The 18,857-nt window shown below is 58.1% G+C and overlaps 1 protein-coding gene across 17 annotated transcripts in view; it reads right to left on the bottom strand.

Moving 5' to 3' along the window:
• Window positions 1-18,857, bottom strand: part of Myt1l (myelin transcription factor 1 like) — a 404,426-nt gene that overhangs the window by 109,684 nt on the left and 275,885 nt on the right. For 10 of the 17 annotated variants that reach the window (XM_070014657.1, XM_070014648.1, XM_070014661.1 and 7 more), the window contains one exon: window positions 1,225-2,202. In XM_070014657.1, coding sequence (XP_069870758.1) covers window positions 1,225-2,202 — 978 coding nt within the window. The remainder of the gene's footprint in view (window positions 1-1,224; window positions 2,203-18,857) is intronic. The other 7 variants (XM_070014659.1, XM_070014656.1, XM_070014663.1 and 4 more) reach the window with 1 other exon arrangement.

The following is an 18,857-nucleotide window of genomic DNA, read 5'->3' as shown; positions in this document are numbered from 1 at the left end:
TGTCTCCTGCTTCGATGTGGTCACGGGTTTCCTAGTGGACCACAGAGCTACGGGCCCGAGAGGAGAATGCACACCTGTGCCCCCATCGAAATGATGCCTTTTTTTTTTTCTGGTCCTTTGAACTTTCTATAGCAACTGATTTTCAAACTAAATTCCTGAGTCTTGTTATGAGATCCACAGAGAGAAAACTCAGTATTCATAATTCACAGAATTAAACGCAAGACAGAAGAAAGGAACATTTTTGGTGCAAATATAGAAAGATTTAAGAAGTTTCAATTTCATTCTTAAAACTTTTCCTTACTGAGTTCCAAAGGCATCTTGTGCATGAGATACATACGATGCCACGCTTCTACCTGAAGCAGAGGCCTCAAGAAACCCAGGGTCCTTGGTTCAGGTTGGACATCCACGCATGTTATACTTACTGCACATGTGTATAATGTATGTGTGTGTAGTTAATTCTGTAGATGGATACAGCTACATGCCCGTACGCCTTGCAGAACAAAACTCAGCCGAATCGATCGTGTTGGGTAGTTTTGAGTGTCCCACAACAAGTGATATTTGAGGAAGGAAAATACCGGCTTCCACCGTGCGAAGGGGTCTGTGGGGGGAGGGGTGCACTAAAGAAACTGCTATGGATTTCAGCCAAGCCCATGCCGTGGCTTGCATAGCAAACGGTTTCCGTTCCCTGACTGTCTGCGATAATGAATGTGCGGAGCTGACCTTATCTGAAGCCATTGCTCATCCTGCGGCTGTCGGTTTCTATCAGGGGTGTTTTCCATGGGGGCAGTTTCACCAATAACTGTCGCTGGGTGATAATTTTATAAATCACACGGCCACCTATCTAATCCAGTTTATAAGATGTGTGCCTCACCTATGGTTAGCTAATGGCTACAGGACTTTCATCACTGAACAGGGCTCTAGGCCCGAGGCAGCCCAGGCCTGCCCTGCTGCCCTCTAACACAAGTGTGCTGGTGCTCTGGCCTGCCTTCTCCCACTGAGTGTCCTGTGGTGCGTCTGCTCTACCAACAGCACAGAGCGCTGCCTTGTGTATATCTGCACACGTTTTACTTGCTCTCCTGGGATGCTGTCACCAACTATCGCTGTGGAATAGACTGCCAAAGTGTGCATTAGAGAGAAAACTCGGTGTGGCTGGTACTGCAGGCGTTCTGTGCCGCGCTTAGCTCATGTGCTCACCAGGCAACTTACGTTAGGTAGAAATATTACCTTTACCATAGTATGGCTTTTTGACATGACTGTCACTGGACTTGGGCCTCCTGTCCTCCCCAGACGGCTGGCGCGGAGACTGGTCCTCAAAGGGTCTCATGGCCTCCCTCCGCCCGGCGTCCAGGGCCATCTTCTCCCGCATGGCCTTGGCCCGCTCCGTTTCCAGGGCGATGGCCTTCTCCAGCAGGGTCAGGTTGCCCTTGGTCATGTCAAACACCTCCTCAGACCGGTCGGAGTTCACGGAGGCCGCGTCATCCTCCCTGTCCGGACACCCGTCCTCCTTCGCACAGCTGGAGAACGTTCTAGACCGGGGGCTGAGCTGCTCCTCCAGCCGCATGAGGTTCATCATGTCCGAGTAGCTGCGGTCTGGCGTCCTCCCCGGGAAGTCATCCTCGGGCCGCCCGTGCTGGCGCAGGCCGGCGCCGGCCGGCTGGCTCCGGTCCTGCGGGTTGGTCTCGCTGAGCTTCCTGGCCAGGTCAAAGCACTGATTCCGCAGGCACTCCAGGCTGCTCAGACACACCTCCTCGTCGCTCTCCTCCACCATCTTCTCCATCAGCCCGTTGCTCATGGGCTTCCCCAGCATGACGTAGTTCAGATTCCTGCCGTCCTGCGGGGCCGCGCCGTCGGCGTAGCTCCGCTCGCCCAGGTTTTCCGAGAGCACCACCCCGTGGCCCTGGGCGAGCAGCTTCAGCGAGTCCACGGTCTCCCGCACCACGTCGCTGTCCAGGTCCAGGCTCAGCTCGCCCTTCCGGCCCAGGCTGTCGTTCTTGTCGCTGTCGCCCTCCAGGCTGTTGGAGGTGCTGCTGTTCATCTCCGACTCGGTCCTGGCCCGGTGCGCCGCGTCCTCGGCGATCTTGCCCAGGTTCAGCAGGGACTTGGCCACCAGCTCGTCGTAGTTCTCGTACTCGTCATTGTTGTTGTCGTCCTTCTCTGGGTCCTGCCCGACGCGAGAGCCGTGACAGCTCACCGGATGCTCATCTGCAGGGAGAGAGAAGACAGAGAGGAGGAGAAAGGGAAACGGGGCTCTCGCGGGGCGCTTCCTGCAACAGCCCGGGCCATGCGGAGACAGCGCACCACGCCGGTTTGGTCCTCACCAGACCCTCAGCTCCCGTCCGCAGCTGGGTGGAGTCTGCGGACGGGCCCAAGAACCTGAGGTCCCTGAAGACAATCACCATGAGCTGCTGGCTCCTGAACTAACCCAGAGGCACACAGGGGACGCAGCAAGCATCGTTTCCAAAGGCACAGCTTTGTTCCCCCCCCCCATCACAGCGCTGTCTGAGGGTTCACAAACTTCCTTTCTTCAGCCTCTTGAACAGATGTTTGCAGCGACTGCGTTGAATGGCTGATTCTCGCAGTCGTACTTAGCCAAGACAGAGGAGAGCCCCAGGCTTCTGAGCCTCTCAGGAGGACCCCGCATGTGCAGAGCCCCCAGCAGGGGGCAGTGTGAGAGCCGAGCCCAGCCGAGGCCTGCGAGACAGGCCGGCCCTGCTCTGTGGGGTGGCGGTGGAGGACCAGCTCCCGCTGCAGGCTGGGAAGCGGGCAGAGACACAAGGTCATCCAGGACAGGGCTGGAGGCTGGTGTGACCGCCACACGTACGCCGTGCCGTTTAACTGGCCGTGTGCTGGGGGAAATCTGCATGAGGCAGGGAAAGTGGGCACGAAGTCTTACTCACGCCTCTTTATTTCGGAGTGCCATGCTCAACCTCAAGCGCTTGCGGGGCCCCCTCTCCCCGCACTATCAGAGCCCCGGCTCCCACTGGCGCGCGCATCTGCAGCATTTTGTGTGAAACCGGCGGTGGTGGAAGGCTTCTCTGCTGGTCCACTCAGCTAGGCTAGCTGTCCACCATTTCACAGCTCACTTTTCCTCCCACGACTCAAAAAGCATAGTGGGAATTTTCCACATCTAATGCTGATCTGAAGGAATGAGGTACATGGACTTGTAGAAAATGCTGGTGCTCAGTTGTGGATCTTATATGGAAAAAGGTTTTGTAAGTGAAAAAAGAAGGATTTGGAGCTGAGTGTAGCAATCATAGAAAACATCTTTGTTTCTGCCTAGGACCAGCAGATATCCCAAACCCCAGCAGGCTGGCCACCACGTCACTCACTCTGAAGAGAGACAGTGTCTTTTAGACAATTACTACAGGTCATTTTCCTTATTATAAAGATAAACATAGCCCCAAAGGGCAGCAAGAAGACAGGAAGAGAACAAGGCCATCAAACGAGATCAGAGCACGCGCCTGGCCCCTGGCCGCTGCCCAGCTCCCAGGAGCGAGGTGATCCTGATCTAACGGAGCGTTAGCAGCGCTTTATGCCCTTGATGTCTGCACTCATCTGCGCCCCTGGCAGCACCCGTGGATGATGGCGGGGTACCGTGTACCCTGTGCCTCTGGTGGGTCTCACACACAGGGTCTCTGGGCCCGTGGAGCTGATCAGATCAACTTAAATACGAGAGGACCCGTGAGAGTTGGATCAAGGAAGCAGCCACGGCCAGGCAGGAGTTCTGTTCCCCAGACTTCCAACTCTTCACTGGGTCCTGGAGCATCAGAAGGAAGGCGTCGTTGACACTGGTGAGCCGCACAAGAAAGTCCTGCTGCTCCTCTCTGCTGCCCACACCGAGGCGCGGGGCCCTGGGCCTCTCTCCCCTTGCCACGGGCGCAGGCTCAGGCTGCGTTCCGGGCGGGCAGCCCCCGCCCGCCTTCCACTCCTCACTCCCCACCCGCACCTGCTACGCCATGCTGCTGAGGGTCAGCCTCACCTCGATACGAGTCTTCCCAACGCGTGGCCCGGGGAAGACGGAAGGGAGACGGACAACTTCCCATGGCTGCCCAGTGGATCCATGCAGTCCTTCGCTGCCTGGGGCCGGCACGCAGGGGAGCCACTCTGCCATGATGGGTGAGCGTGGTGTCATGGGACCCTCCACCGTCCTGGGCAAGGGCCCAAGCGTTCAGAGCCCAGTGGCTCATCTGATAGGTGGGGCTGGCAGGACTGCGTGGGCCTCCCTGTGCCCCCGTAAGAACCCCACCAAGCCTGCAATCCTAGCTCCCAGAAGGCTAAGAGCTGAGGATTGTGGCTCCAAGTCAAGCCTGGGCAGGAAGACTCTAATCTCCAGTTAACCACGAAAAAGCTCGAAGTGGAGCTGTGACTCAAGTGGTAGAGTGCTAGCCTTGAGCAAAACTGGTCAGAGACAGTGGTCAGGCCCTGAGTTCAAGTGGAGAACCAGTACACACACACACACACACACACACACACACACACACACACACACACACACACACGAATTCCATCACTGGGACACCCTGCAGGCTCCATTTCTAAGCACAGCACAGGTGGTAGCTGTGTTGTAATGCCAAGGAACAGGAGCCTGTGTGTTGAAGGAATCTGGAAACACAGGCACAGCATGAGTTGGCTTTTCCCTGAGATCAACATCTTGCAGCTGACAGCAGGGAGAAGGGAATGGCTGTAAAGATGGCAGGTGTGGCCCTAGACTTACAGGCCACAGGCAGCCTCAGGTTACCAGTGTGGAGCAGGCTCAGAAGTGAGGCGCTGGCCTTGCCCGGAATCCGCTCGGGGAGCTCTGGCTCCTCGCTTTCACCCAAGTTGTCTTCCTAGTTATGGCTTCTCTGGGGCTAATAATGAAATGAGTCACACGCAGACACGGGCTTTGGCAAATAGATCAGAATTTCCTGTGCCAGACAGGATTAAAATATGCTACAAAAGCTCCACTAAATGAGCATTCCAGCCATGAAGCTTCAAGCGTGGCTGGTCTCTATTGAGTGCCTGGTGTTCTATCCCAGAGCACGCTTTTCATAAAGCTAACGTTCATGTGTGTGTGAGCTGGGGGGCAGGGCTGTTTAGATAGATGGCTACAGGGACGTCAAAACCCTTCATCTTCCTGCTTGGGCTTTGGAAACCCGCCACTTAGCAGCGCTCCAAGCTCAGACTCTGAACCTCACCCTCTAGCAGAACCCCACGATTGGATTATGGCAGTCAGTGTTAGTGGGTGACAGCAGCTCTCCAGGGAATGGCAGAGCTGTCACACTGAGATGGAAATTCTGGATGTTCTGATCCTGCTACCCCCAGATAATGAGACAGAGCCCAGAGCTCAGAGTCCCCCGTGGCTAGGCCTGGGTGACCTCAGCAGAGACTCACCTCCGTTTTATTGCTATAACTCGGGTGATCTTAATCCTCAGGGGAGCTTTATCAAGTAATTACAGAGCTGAACCATCTCCTCTGAGTCAGGTTTTATGAGCCGTTTATGCTCTGATGATGCAACCAGTCTGAAGACTTCCCTGCAGTCTCTGTCAGATGCTTCTCCTCCACCTCCAGGTGAGGGCCCGGAGTGAACAAATGGTATGAGCTGGAACTGTTGCAGCCCCCACAGTGCCTCAGAGCCTTAAAGGTAGCTGCTTTCTAAACCAGCATTGGATTGGCCTCAGAAATGAGTATCTAAGTGGGCACCAGGGCCTCAGGTCTGTAGCCCATTACTTGGGAGGCTGAGGTCAGAAGGATTCTAGTTCAAGGCCAGCCTGCTCAACAGAAGCCCCAGGGCTGTGTTGTGTGCAAGCCTTTCTAGCTCCATGGGGAGCTGGGATCCTCGGACTGGCTCTAGCCTGACTCAATTTCCATGGAGGGAAGCTGGTGCAGGCCACACGCCTGTGCTCCTAGCCGCCACGGAAGCCTAACGTAGTGGACTGCGGCTCAGGCGCCTTGGGAAGGCTGCAAAGCCTCATACAAGCGTCTAGTGGAAAACAAGTCTGGAGGCCTTTTAGTGCTAGCTTAACAAGCACAGGGCTGAGCTCAAACTCACCCTGTACAGAACCGCACGAGAGAGGAGAGGAAGGAGAGAAGAAAGGGAAGAGGGGGAGGGTGGAGGGGAGAGAGGAGAGAGAATGAAATAAATAGACCAGCATCAAACGCTGACTTGCAGTGCTGAGATTTGATAGGCTATTGGAAGATGATGGAAAGGGGGAGATGCTTCGGAGCAGCTGCGGTCATGGGAGAGGAGAGCTGGTGCGCGGCACAGATGTGTGGTACAGGCCACGTCCCCGGGACCGTGGTGCACAGTGCCCCTGTGTATTAAGTGACACTGTCGGGGCAGACAACGCCTGGGCCGTGCGGACCCAGGTGTTGGAGCAGATCTGTCACCGCTGGTGCTCCCGAGGGGCGGGCGCCAGGATGGGGTGCACAGGCCTGGGCACAGTTCTGGCGGGCACAGGACTCAGCCTCCCTCCGCCCCGCGTCCCTGCAGCCTGGACATCCCGGTCCTTGACACAACCTTCCTTCCAGCTCAGGACAAGAGTGGCAGTTCTGCTGTCTGCTTCTCCTTCATCCTCGGTGGACGGGCGAGACTCAGCGGGAGGTCTCCTGAGCCCATGCACTCTGGGGACGCGGGAGGGGGCTCTGGCTGGCAGCCAGTTTCCTCCAGCCCAACCCCGCGGCTCACGGGAGACTCCGTGACTCACCTGAGTCACTGGGACTCACGCCCCTGTGCCCATCAGCTGGGTGTGCGCCAGGCGCCCAGTGCTTCCTTTCCTAAGCCACAGTACATTTGCGCTGGAAGGGATTATGAAGATGGCCTGCCATCTAAGATCTCTACCCGCCCCCCCCCCAGAGGTGCAAGGCAGGGAGGGAGCTCTGTGTGCCAGGCTAGAGGTACCTGGTCAGTCAGCTGCCACCGCGTCCCGGTCAGCTGCCACCACTCTGTCCAGCAGCGTTTTCATCACACACAGACACCCCCCTCCACCATTTGGAGGGGGTAGGTAGTCTGAGACGGCAAAGCAGAGTTACAGCAAACCCAGATTTCCAAGAAACAGGATCTGCGCTTAGAAAGCCTGGATCTGCTTCAACGGGAGAGGCCAGCCTGAGCCCGTGTCCATCCTGAGAGCAGATCGGCCAGGACACAGGCCTCCGAGAGGGCCTGCTGCAGGCCTTAGTGCACTGCAGCTCCCCCGTCGAGGGAGAGCTCAGGGGGCCACTGAAGGGAGGGCTCGCCTCCACACCAAGCCCAAAGCCACATGTTCTAGCACTTTCCCACTTCCAAGCTACTAGAAGAGCCCCTCTGGCCCGGCTGAGCTTCTTCAGCGCTCACAAACGTCCCCAGCCGGCCTGGGTCCCCGCGAGGCCCGGCCCTGGCTCAGCGGATGTGGCTCCAGCCCAATTCTGCCTTCTCTGTCTCTTACATTCTCTCCTAAACCACAGGGCGGGTCTGCGCCGCCAGGCTCTGCACTCAGTGTCAAGAGTGGAAACAGCACTCTCGTGAGGGCGCACGGGTGTGCGGCACGGGGTGCTGGGGGCCATGACGGGAGGAGACATCAAATCTGCTCTTGGACACTAGTCAAAGGCCCCAAGGTGTCTCCTAAAAGCCGTTCACAATGAATGGTGGACATCTAGGATAGATTTTCCTACAGCCTGCAAAAGCTATTGAGTTAACAGACTCAAGCAAGCAATCTTCCTGGTTGGACGGCTGGACTGACCGGAAGGCCCCACGCTCCGCAGACTCCATGTGCCACCTCCCCTGACGTCTGGCGGTGTGCACAGCTGTCCTCTGCCCGCACACACCTGCTGAGGAGGAAGACGCGCAGTTACAGCTCTGGGGCGGCCCGGCGAGGCCAGCCTCCCTGCGGCCAGGCCTCTGTCCCGCTCCCGCCGTGGGGAAGAGCACCGCGGGCAGGCGGACGCGCGGGGCGCACGTGGCCAGGGCAGCATCAGAGCTGGAAGAGGGTCGCCCGTGGCCGCTCCGGCCTGCCCTCCTCTCGCAGGCCTGTCGTGCCATGCCGGCTGCAGGGCTTCTTCCCACAGTAGTGCCTGCTCTGGTGGGGTGACGCCCTGCGGGCGTGGGTCATGTGCAATCGCTTCAGACATCCCTGGCCTGTTTTCCCAATGTTGTGTCAGCTCCCCTGCGGCTATTTCTGGGCTTTGGCCTCTGTGCCCTGAATATCTAACCGGGAAAGTGTCACTTGCTTATCTGCTGGTGCAGCACACACACTGGCCTTGAATCACTTTGCTCCAACTGCTTGCCTCTGCCTGGTGCCGCCCCCCCCCTTTGTAAGTCAACCCCTCCGGAGCAGCCGACACCCCCAGGCCCCAGGCAGGGGCTGGGCCTCAACCCTCCCGCCCTCCTCTCAGCGGCTGGCGGACAAACAGGCAGCACACAGCCGCCTCTTGCACAAAGGAGCCTACCCCGAGACATCTACTGATTCTGGCTCCTGTCGGGGCCTGAGAGGAAGTCCACGGCCTTCAGTCGCCAGGGCCCCACTCACGCTGACCGAGGTAACAGCCGCCCGAGAAACGCTGCTGGAGAAATGTCTCTCACAAGAACTCCCTAACACCAGAAATGGAGTCACGGAGCCCTAAGAGAGGACACTTGGCTGTCTCTTCACAGTGAAGCTCATTCCTGAGTGGAATGTGGCTATTTCCAGGAGACAGCCAAAGGAAACCCGCAGAGTGTCTGGAGGGGACCCGCCCGCCCTCCCCCGCAAGCGGCTCGGTCCCGGCTTTGCAGGAGGATCCCGCTGCCCCACGGCAGCGGTGAGCACCAACGCCACTCCTCTGCTCACGTCCACCACCGCCCATGGAGTCACACGGACGCCGCACCCTGTGGTCCGTGAAAGACCAGCACGAGTAGAGAACGAACACACAGGGAAGCAGATGGGAAGGCAGGGTCTGGGAGGAGCTCCTGGGGGACCCCGAGCAGAGGCAGGAAGGAGAGGAGGGAGGTCTGCTGGGGATGGCACTCAGCGTGCACGGAGGCTGGAGGTGGGTGGTGCTCGTGGGGCCGTGGACGGCCACACAGCAGCGCAGCATGCGGAAGGGCGGCGGCGGTCAGTGAGGATGGGGATGTGGGCAGAGCCAGAGCATACCACTGTCAAGATGCTGACCGCCGCCGCTGACGCCAGGGAAGGTGGCCATGACCTTGGCAGAGAGGTGTCCAGTGTGGAGCTAGTCCCTCTGTGTGGCCTGCTCTGGGTGGTCTGTGGGTAGTCTGTGGGTGGTCTGTTCTGGGAGGTCTCTGGGTGGTCTCTGTGTGGACTGCTCTCGGTGGTCTCTCAGTGGTCTGTTCTGGGTGGTCTCTGGGTGGTCTCTGTGTGGACTGCTCTGGGTGGTCTCTCAGTGGTCTGTTCTGGGAGGTCTCTGGGTGGTCTCTGTGTGGACTGCTCTCGGTGGTCTCTCAGTGGTCTGTTCTGGGTGGTCTCTGGGTGGTCTCTGTGTGGACTGCTCTGGGTGGTCTGTGGGTAGTCTGTGGGTGGTCTGTTCTGGGTGGTCTCTGGGTGGTCTCTGTGTGGACTGCTCTGGGTGGTCTCTCGGTGGTCTGTTCTGGGTGGTCTCTGTGTGGACTGCTCTGGGTGGTCTCTCGGTGGTCTGTTCTGGGTGGTCTCTGGGTGGCCTGCTCTGGGTGGTCTCTGGGTGGTCTCTGTGTGGACTGCTCTGGGTGGTCTGTGGGTGGTCTCTGTGTGGACTGCTCTGGGTGGTCTGTGGGTGGTCTGTTCTGGGTGGTCTCTGGGTGGTCTCTGTGGACTGCTCTGGGTGGCCTGCTCTGGGTGGTCTGTTCTGGGTGGTCTCTGGGTGGCCTGCTCTGGGTGGTCTCTGGGTGGTCTCTGTGTGGACTGCTCTGGGTGGTCTCTCGGTGGTCTATTCTGGGTGGTCTCTGGGTGGCCTGCTCTGGGTGGTCTGTTCTGGGTGGTCTCTGTGTGGACTGCTCTGGGTGGTCTGTGGTGGTCTCTGTGTGGACTGCTCTGGGTGGTCTGTGGGTGGTCTGTTCTGGGTGGTCTCTGGGTGGTCTCTGTGGACTGCTCTGGGTGGCCTGCTCTGGGTGGTCTGTTCTGGGTGGTCTCTGTGTGGACTGCTCTGGGTCTCCATGACTTATAACACATATGCCACTGTCTGCTTGCAGAGGAAGGAAGGGACCTGGGGTTCTGCTTATGGTTTTAGGGATGAGCCCAGCCTCCCTGTGACTCTGAGTCACACTGGGTTGTGTCACCATCCTGCTAATGACCAGCTGCTCCTGCTGGCCTGTCTCCAGTCAACCAGCTCTTCTAGACAGTCCTCACGGGGAAGGGGCCAGCAGAGCCAGGAAGCCAGCCCAGCCCAGCCCAGCCCAGTCCTGCAGCCCAGCCTAGTCCCCCAGCCCAGCCTAGTCCCCCAGCCCAGCCCAGTCCTGCAGCCCAGCCTAGTCCCCTAGCCCAGCCTAGTCCCCCAGCCCAGCCCAGCCCAGTCCTGCAGCCCAGCCTAGTCCCCCAGCCCAGCCTAGTCCCCCAGCCCAGCCCAGCCCCACAGTCCAGCCCAGCCCAGCCCAGCCCAGCCCAGCCCTGCAGCCCAGCCTAGTCCCCCAGCCCAGCCCAGCCCAGCCCAGTCCAGCCCAGCCCAGCCCTGCAGCCCAGCCTAGTCCCCCAGCCAAGCCCAGCCCCACAGCCCAGCCCAGCCCAGCCCAGCCCAGTCCTGCAGCCCAGCCCAGCCCAGCCCAGCCCAGCCCAGCCCAGTCCTACAGCCCAGCCCAGCCCAGCCCAGCCCAGCCCAGCCCAGCCCAGTTCTGCAGCCCAGCCTAGTCTCCCAGCCCAGCCTAGTCTCCCAGCCCAGCCCAGCCCAGCCCAGTCCTGCAGCCCAGCCTAGTCCCCCAGCCCAGCCCAGCCCAGTCCTGCAGCCCAGCCTAGTCCCCCAGTCCAGCCTAGTCCCCCAGCCCAGCCCAGCCCAGCCCAGCCCAGCCCAGCCCAGCCCAGCCTAGTCCCCTAGCCCAGCCTAGTCCCCCAGCCCAGCCCAGTCCTGCAGCCCAGCCTAGTCCCCCAGTCCAGCCTAGTCCCCCAGCCCAGCCCAGCCCAGTCCTGCAGCCCAGCCCAGCCCAGCCCAGCCCAGCCTAGTCCCCCAGCCCAGCCCAGCCCAGCCCAGCCCAGTCCTGCAGCCCAGCCCAGTCCTGCAGCCCAGCCCAGCCCAGCCCAGCCCAGCCTAGTCCCCCAGCCCAGCCCAGCCCAGCCCAGCCCAGTCCTGCAGCCCAGCCCAGTCCTGCAGCCCAGCCCAGTCCTGCAGCCCAGCCTAGTCCCCCAGCCCAGCCCAGTCCAGCCTAGCAACCCAGCCTAGCAACCCAGCCCCACAGCCGTTCTGCTTCTGCTCTATGTGTGGCCAGGAGCAGAGACTCAGAGACTCTAGGTTCCTTGCAACAGCACAGCATTGGCCATGGACACCGAGTACATGCCCAAAACAGTGAGCACAAGGGGTGTGGGGAGGTCCTGACTTGAGCTTGCTGAAATCTCTGGTTCTTCTTCAAGCCCTTTAAGGCAGTGGGCCATTTTGGACTCCACAGGAGAGAAAAACAATACAACCAGTGACCACAGACAAGGCCATCGGAACCCACAAGCCAGAGTAGCTCTCCCTCATCATTTTGTCACAATAATAGAAAGCTGGGAATAGAGCAGGAGTCCGTGCACAAGGAAGGGGGCCCTGCCGCTCCACTGTGAGCTCTGCTCATCCAGCTCCGCTACGCCCATCTGCAGGGTAAAACCGGCCGTCTCCAGACCGGAACCTCTCCATGCCAGTACTGTCTCCAGACCGGAACCTCTCCATGCCAGGACTGTCTCCAGACCGGAACCTCTCCATGCCAGTACTGTCTCCAGACTGACCCTCTCCATGTTAGGGCTGTCTCTAGACTGACCCTCTCCATGTCCAGGGCTGTCTCTTGAGCAGACCATTAGGCAGACAGGATGGACAGGGTGGGGGAAATCACTTCACTGGTTTTAAATGCTACCTTGTATAAGTTAGCCAGGATCTAAAAATCTTCATTAAAACTAAGTTAGTGGCTGGGCGGGGCGAGGGGGGGCAGGGCAGGGAGGGAGGTGGGAAAGGATGGGAAGGGGAAACCAAGGAGGAGACAACAATGCTTGATAAGAAATGCACTCATTACCTTGCCCGTGTAATTGTAACCCCTCTGTATGGTATTTTCACAATAGAAAAAAAAAACCAACAAAAAACTAAGTGAGGTAAACTAAAGAATAAGAAAACCAACAATGCTCACAAGGGGACCAAGTTGCACAGAGACTTCTAACTTAGAAACTGAGTTATGTTCACTTGTAAGGTTTTCATTCATTAGGGATCTCAATGAATGGAGTGACTGAATGAAAGCTTGTTTGCTCATATGTTTTGAGGGTATCTTTCTGGTGTCATTTAGGTATGGGGTTTATCTAAATGTGGGGACTTAAGTAAAGGACCACGGTCTCTCCAGCTGCTAGCGCTGAGGTCACCTGGGACATGCTACCCAGCTCTCTCTCTCTCATGTACTTCTGCTTTCTGTCACAGTGTCTGAGTCTGTGTGTCTGCATGTGTGTGTGTGTGTGTGCATGCATGTGCCTGCACACAGCCATGAGCACGTATGCGCACACACACACGCACGCACGCACATGCACATGTGTCAGAGCTTCCCGTCCTCTGGCTGGCCTTCAGCAGCACTGGCCCTGCAGGGCGAATCTGCACTGCTACGTTAGCCCGGGCCGGGGGTGGGAGCGTCCTGAGGAGGGAGCCTGCCCCGTGGCTCTCACCTCCCCCCCCGTGGCTCTCACCTCCCCCCCCCGTGGCTCTCACCCCCCCCGGCTCTCACCTCCCCCCCGTGGCTCTCACCTCCCCCCCCGTGGCTCTCACCTCCCCCCCCGCAGCTCTCACCCCCCCCCCCCGTGGCTCTCACCTCCCCCCCCCGTGGCTCTCACCTCCCCCCCCGTGGCTCTCACCTCCCCCCCCGTGGCTCTCACCTCCTCCCCCCCCGTGGCTCTCACCTCCCCCCCCGTGGCTCTCACCTCCCCCCCCGTGGCTCTCACCTCCCCCCCGTGGCTCTCACCTCCCCCCCCCGGCTCTCACCTCCCCCCCCGTGGCTCTCACCTCCCCCCCCGCAGCTCTCACCCCCCCCCCCGGCCCAGAGCCACCCCGGCGGAGGGCAGGGCCGCTTCACTGAGGGCGTCACCAGCATGCCGCTCACCGTCTGCACCCATCCACCTGCATCTCAGTCACAGCACACTAGCCCTGCCCTCGTCACGCACGGTGCCATGCCCTTTCACGAGCACACCCGGGGCTGTGAACACGCAGCTTCTGCCGATCTTAGAAGCAATGACCCTCAGCATGGCGCGGGCAGGGCTGTGTCAGGTGAGCCCGGCGCTCCGAGGGCTGGGACTGCTGCAGCCGTCAGTGTGCGCACGGCGCACCTGGACGGAAGGAGGACTGTCCGCAGGGCGCCCCGGCCTGGCGCGGCATCGGTGCCTGCTGAGCTCACGGGCTGTGCCTCCCCTAGGCTGTGGAGATGGGGAGGGCCCGGGCCTCACACCCGGGTCTGCCGGCCTCACACACTGAAGTTCAGGGAGGCTCTCAAGATGGCAGTGGAGCCCGCGCCTGGAACCCACTGCCATCCTAGTTGGCACCACCCTGAAACATGCGAATGCTGAGAGCAAACATCCGAAGCCAAGAAGCCAGGATTCCTCACAGCGTGCCTCAGTGTCCACCGCAATAGCATCACATCAGACACACTCTCTTATATGACTATTTTTTCACATACAAAGCCTTCCTCTGGTGCGGCAGGAGCGTTGTTTGCCTCCTATACAAACATTGCACTAAAGCTCCAAGTTTCCTGGTGCATACTGAAGTACCCAAACCTTCATGAGATATATGCAATAATTATATGTTATAATGAGGAGGAATTAGCGTGCACATTGCAAGTTTTATCCTGGCTGGATCCCTAGAAAGATCTCAGTGTAGATGACCCACTCCGCAGCCCCGGCCCGCACATCACGGAGCCCTCATTCTCTCTGCAGACTCAGGGAGGGGTTAATTTTTAAGATGATCAGATTCCATCCTTTTCCTTCTCCCCACGGTGTCCGCAGCCTCTCCCTGGCGGAAGCCTTGCATACTAAACACATCCTCTTTGTTCTGTGCTGGTCTCAGAATGCTCGCTTTTTCTGCTGACTGCAGTAGAAACCGGTCGGCTAATTCTGATTTTCACAGTCTGTCTGCACTTCAGCCCGCTCCCTCATCGGGGCATTTCCCCGAGGAAGACATAAGGGGATAATTGGCTGATCAATATGGAGGGCAGCATCCTAAGGGAAGCCAGGGATTCAGAGGCCGCCGCGCAGCCCGCTCATCACCTTCCCCAGCTCCTCCCTCGAGGCACGCCTGCCAGCTACCCCAAGTCATCAAGACACGGTAGCAACCAGGGGCCTGTTTGAAAGAAAGGGTACCCCAGGAATCTCACCATTCAGACTGTCTCAGTAGAAGGAATCTTCATGGTATCGTTTCTGCCTCAAGTTCCTTTGATGGAGTTCCTGCAGCGAGGAAGCGCCCTGCTAGAAGACTGTCTCCCGAAGGCTGAGGGAGCAGATCGGGCCATCCCGGTGACTCCGGTGGGAGGGGGTCCTGCCACACCCGCCCAGCACAGGCCGCACCTCCTGTGTGGTCTCCACAGCCCACATTGCTGTCCTGGCTCTGGTCAGCTGCTCTGCCTCGCCTGGGCAGTCACGTCAGACACAGGAGAAGTCTTAGCAGAACTATTCAAGGTTCGGTTCCTTCAAACGCCCGCTCCTCCTCATGGGGGTGGGGGTGGGGCAAATAGAGCCTCGAATCTCACAGAGCTGCTAATCTACACAGGGGCTGGCTGTGCGCCGGTAGTTCTCCTGATGGGCCGGCAAGGGCCGGGCAGCCTGGAGCTGCCTCTGAAGGCTCTGTGCCCAAGGAGGCCGCGCACACGCCTCCGACCTGGACCTACTCTCCTGCACTCCACAGAGCGCACACGCCTCTGGCCTGGACGCACTCCACAGAGCGCACACGCCTGACCTGGACGCACCCCACAGAGCGCACACGCCTGACCTGGACGCACTCCACAGAGCGCACACGCCTGACCTGGACGCACTCCACAGAGCGCACACGCCTGACCTGGACGCACTCCACAGAGCGCACACGCCTGACCTGGACGCACTCCACAGAGCGCACACGCCTCTGGCCTGGACGCACTCCACAGAGCGCACACGCCTCTGGCCTGGACGCACTCCACAGAGCGCACACGCCTGACCTGGACGCACTCCACAGAGCGCACACGCCTGACCTGGACGCACTCCACAGAGCGCACACGCCTGACCTGGACGCACTCCACAGAGCGCACACGCCTGACCTGGACGCACTCCACAGAGCGCACACGCCTGACCTGGGCGCACTCCACAGAGCGCACACGCCTGACCTGGACGCACTCCACAGAGCGCACACGCCTGACCTGGACGCACTCCACAGAGCACACACGCCTGACCTGGATGCACTCCACAGAGCACACACGCCTGACCTGGACGCACTCCACAGAGCGCACACGCCTGACCTGGGCGCACTCCACAGAGCGCACACGCCTGACCTGGACGCACTCCACAGAGCGCACACGCCTGACCTGGACGCACTCCACAGAGCACACACGCCTGACCTGGATGCACTCCACAGAGCACACACGCCTGACCTGGACGCACTCCACAGAGCGCACACGCCTCTGGCCTGGACGCACTCCACAGAGCGCACACACCTGACCTGGACGCACCCCACAAAGCGCACACGCCTGACCTGGACGCACTCCACAGAGCGCACACACCTGACCTGGACGCACCCCACAGAGCGCACACGCCTGACCTGGACGCACTCCACAGAGCGCACACGCCTGACCTGGGCGCACTCCACAGAGCGCACACGCCTCTGGCCTGGACGCACTCCACAGAGCGCACACGCCTGACCTGGACGCACTCCACAGAGCGCACACGCCTGACCTGGACGCACTCCACAGAGCGCACACGCCTGACCTGGACGCACTCCACAGAGCGCACACGCCTGACCTGGACGCACTCCACAGAGCGCACATGCCTGACCTGGACGCACTCCTCCGCACTCCACAGAGCGCTGTCATGTCCACGTATGGGGAATAAACACGTATCCCAAAGTATGTGCACACACACGCAGATAGAAACATGTAGACATGTGTGCATACATATGCATTCAAATAATTATTCTTTTTGTTGGATTACCTCGTGAAAACAAAGTATAACTTATGGACATTTTATATCCATTTAATCTACGCTTCTATCATAGGAAATCCCCAAAGACATTTGTCAAAATATATTTAAAAATCTGCTAATGAAAAGGCCTATGCCACTGAACAATATGTTGACATTGGGATGAGGGAATTTAATCATGTGAAAATAACCCCCCCATGGATATTTTGAAAATAGAATTCTTCTGATAGGTCAACTTTATACTAAAGATGTACTGATTAATTATGAGCTCAGTGTCATCTGAGATATTCAGCACCTGAGTAAATCCTTGTTATCCTTGTTGTTCAAATTTGCTGTTGTTCAAACAAACAGAAATTGATAAAAGAACTTGAGTTCTGTAATAAGAAAAACTATCAACTGAGTCTGACTATATAGCCACCACTTACAGAAAATAATTTAGGATGTGTTTCTAATTAACACAAAGAGAGTAAAATAGTCTCTGCCCCACTTATCCCATATAATCAACAGAAAGATCAAACACAACACTTCACATAAATATGCTCACAGCAAATGCACAGAATTATTTTGGTTTATGTGCAACTGCGATGTTTAAGGATCTTTGGAGTTAAAAGAAATACTTAATTCACAAGTCTTAAATAATGTTCCTTCTATAATCTGTGAGCTCCTGTGGTAATAATTTGATAATTTGTGCAAATTTGTTTTATCCAAAACAAAACCTCTCAATAAACTCCTCATTTCACTTTATAATCGAGACAGCATCATGGCAGGGATTGGATCATGATGGCGGACGCCCAGCTGCCCCCGTGGGGCCTGGCGCCCCTCACTTAGGGTCTGGGGGGTGTTGGCCTCCCTGCTCACAGCCCAGGCCCTGTGCTCTGCCCTCCTGCTTTTCCTACTTTCCGTAGGGCCCCTGTGTGCTGGGAATGAGGCCAGACGGCTGCAGCTGGGGCCTGCAGCTGGCTCCAGGGTCCACAGAGGCCTGGGACCCACCTCAAGACCGCACCAGACAGGGAGGCCGGTGCAGAGCGCATGGGCCCCGCTCTGTGCCCACGAGCTGGCGTGTGCCGACTGACTCGATGTCACTTCAGCAGGGAGCCAGGTGGAATGCACTCCATGATGAAAACAGGCCGGGCCTTCAAAGCCTTACTGTAGTGAAGGAACACACCTGGGGCCATGCACGTGACCCCTGGCTGCTTGATCCACAGAGCACGGCCGGTCTTTGATCTAGACTCTTCCTGGAGATTCCCGACTCTGACCGGCAAGGAAGTACCTGAGTGTGACCCACTTGGGCTGTAAGTGGGATACAGCCACGTGGGCCTGTGGGCTCCTGCGGGCTCCCGTGGGCACCCCCTCGAGTGACTGGCTTCAGAGAGCCCAGAATCAGGCACTCACAGAAATGTATTCCCAGGAGAAAGTCACAGGCCTGGGTCACAAGAGCCACCACTGCTAACTCTGGATGTCCCCAGACTCTCAGGGAGGCCATCCAAAAGGGGTCAGGCCTGCGCTTTCTACCCAAGAAATCTAGCCACTTGGATGTCTTTGCAGACAGTCCAACCTCACAGCAGCTCACATTTGAATTCTACTTGCGTCTCCTAGGTGGTCCCCATAAGGTCTCCTGACGTGACTGAGAGGTGGCAGATGCTAACCAAGGACTCTGAACGAGCACCCTGGGGTCAGCTTGGAGCCCTGGGGTCAGCTTGGAGCACTCCGGTCAGCACAGAGCCCTGAGTTCAGTTTCAGAGCACTCCAGTCAGCTTGGAGCCCTGTGGTCAGCTTGGAGCCCTGTGGTCAGTCTCGGAGCCCTGTGGTCAGCTTGGAGCCCTGTGGTCAGCTCAGGGCACTCTGGTCAGCTCGGAGCCCTGTGGTCAGCGTGGAGAACTGCAGCCAATCTGTGTGCTTCTTTGTGTGCACACAGTCAGCACACACCCGGTGCCCAGTGCCGTGCCCGGGCAGGGTCAGGGCTCAGGAGCCCTCAGACGCAGCAGCTGCTCATCTGATGCTCCTCTCACGCGTCCATAAGCTGTGAGCACATATGGAGTTAGTCCAGCAGCAATGCTATCTGGCTCACGAAGCCATCATCCTCTAAGCCATCAGATCCTCAGTTTAGAACAAACTGGCATTGTACTGACACATTCTAAAATGCCCTCAGTGGTTTAAAGAAAGGGCAGCACCTTGCATAGTTAAAGGTAAACTACTTAAGGTCTGACCCTAAAGATGCTAAAACCAGAAGTATAGTTTCTATGAAAAGCAAAGCCCAAACTTGAAGACTCTTAGTTCAATCCAGCACACACAGAAATACTTCATAATTCCAAGCGTTAATGTCTATCACCTCCCACACGAGCTGAGGATGTAAAACAATGTGATTTTATGCCGTCTGCGCAGTGAGCCCAGGCAAGATGTAAATGGCCCGTCGGTCTTGACAATTAATGTCACCCAGCCACCGCAGCCACCGCACGGTGATACCATGTCCAGAAATAGTTTGTGTGAACTGGTCCCCTTTCTGGCCCTCCACGTGTCTCATGACTCAGACAGGTGCGTTACTTCTCAGCCTTGCGTCAATGAGATGGCACGTCTGTCCAGGCCTGGCTGGGCAGAGCAGCACTGATTGTTGGCCATGCTCAATTGTACCTCATT

This window comes from Dipodomys merriami, unplaced genomic scaffold (assembly GCF_024711535.1).
Source record: "Dipodomys merriami isolate MVZ:Mamm:240054 unplaced genomic scaffold, mDipMer1.0.p SCAF_99, whole genome shotgun sequence".
Lineage (NCBI taxonomy): Eukaryota > Metazoa > Chordata > Mammalia > Rodentia > Heteromyidae > Dipodomys > Dipodomys merriami.
The sequence above is the reverse complement of the archived record's forward strand: the minus strand, read 5'-3'. Positions and strand labels throughout refer to the sequence as shown.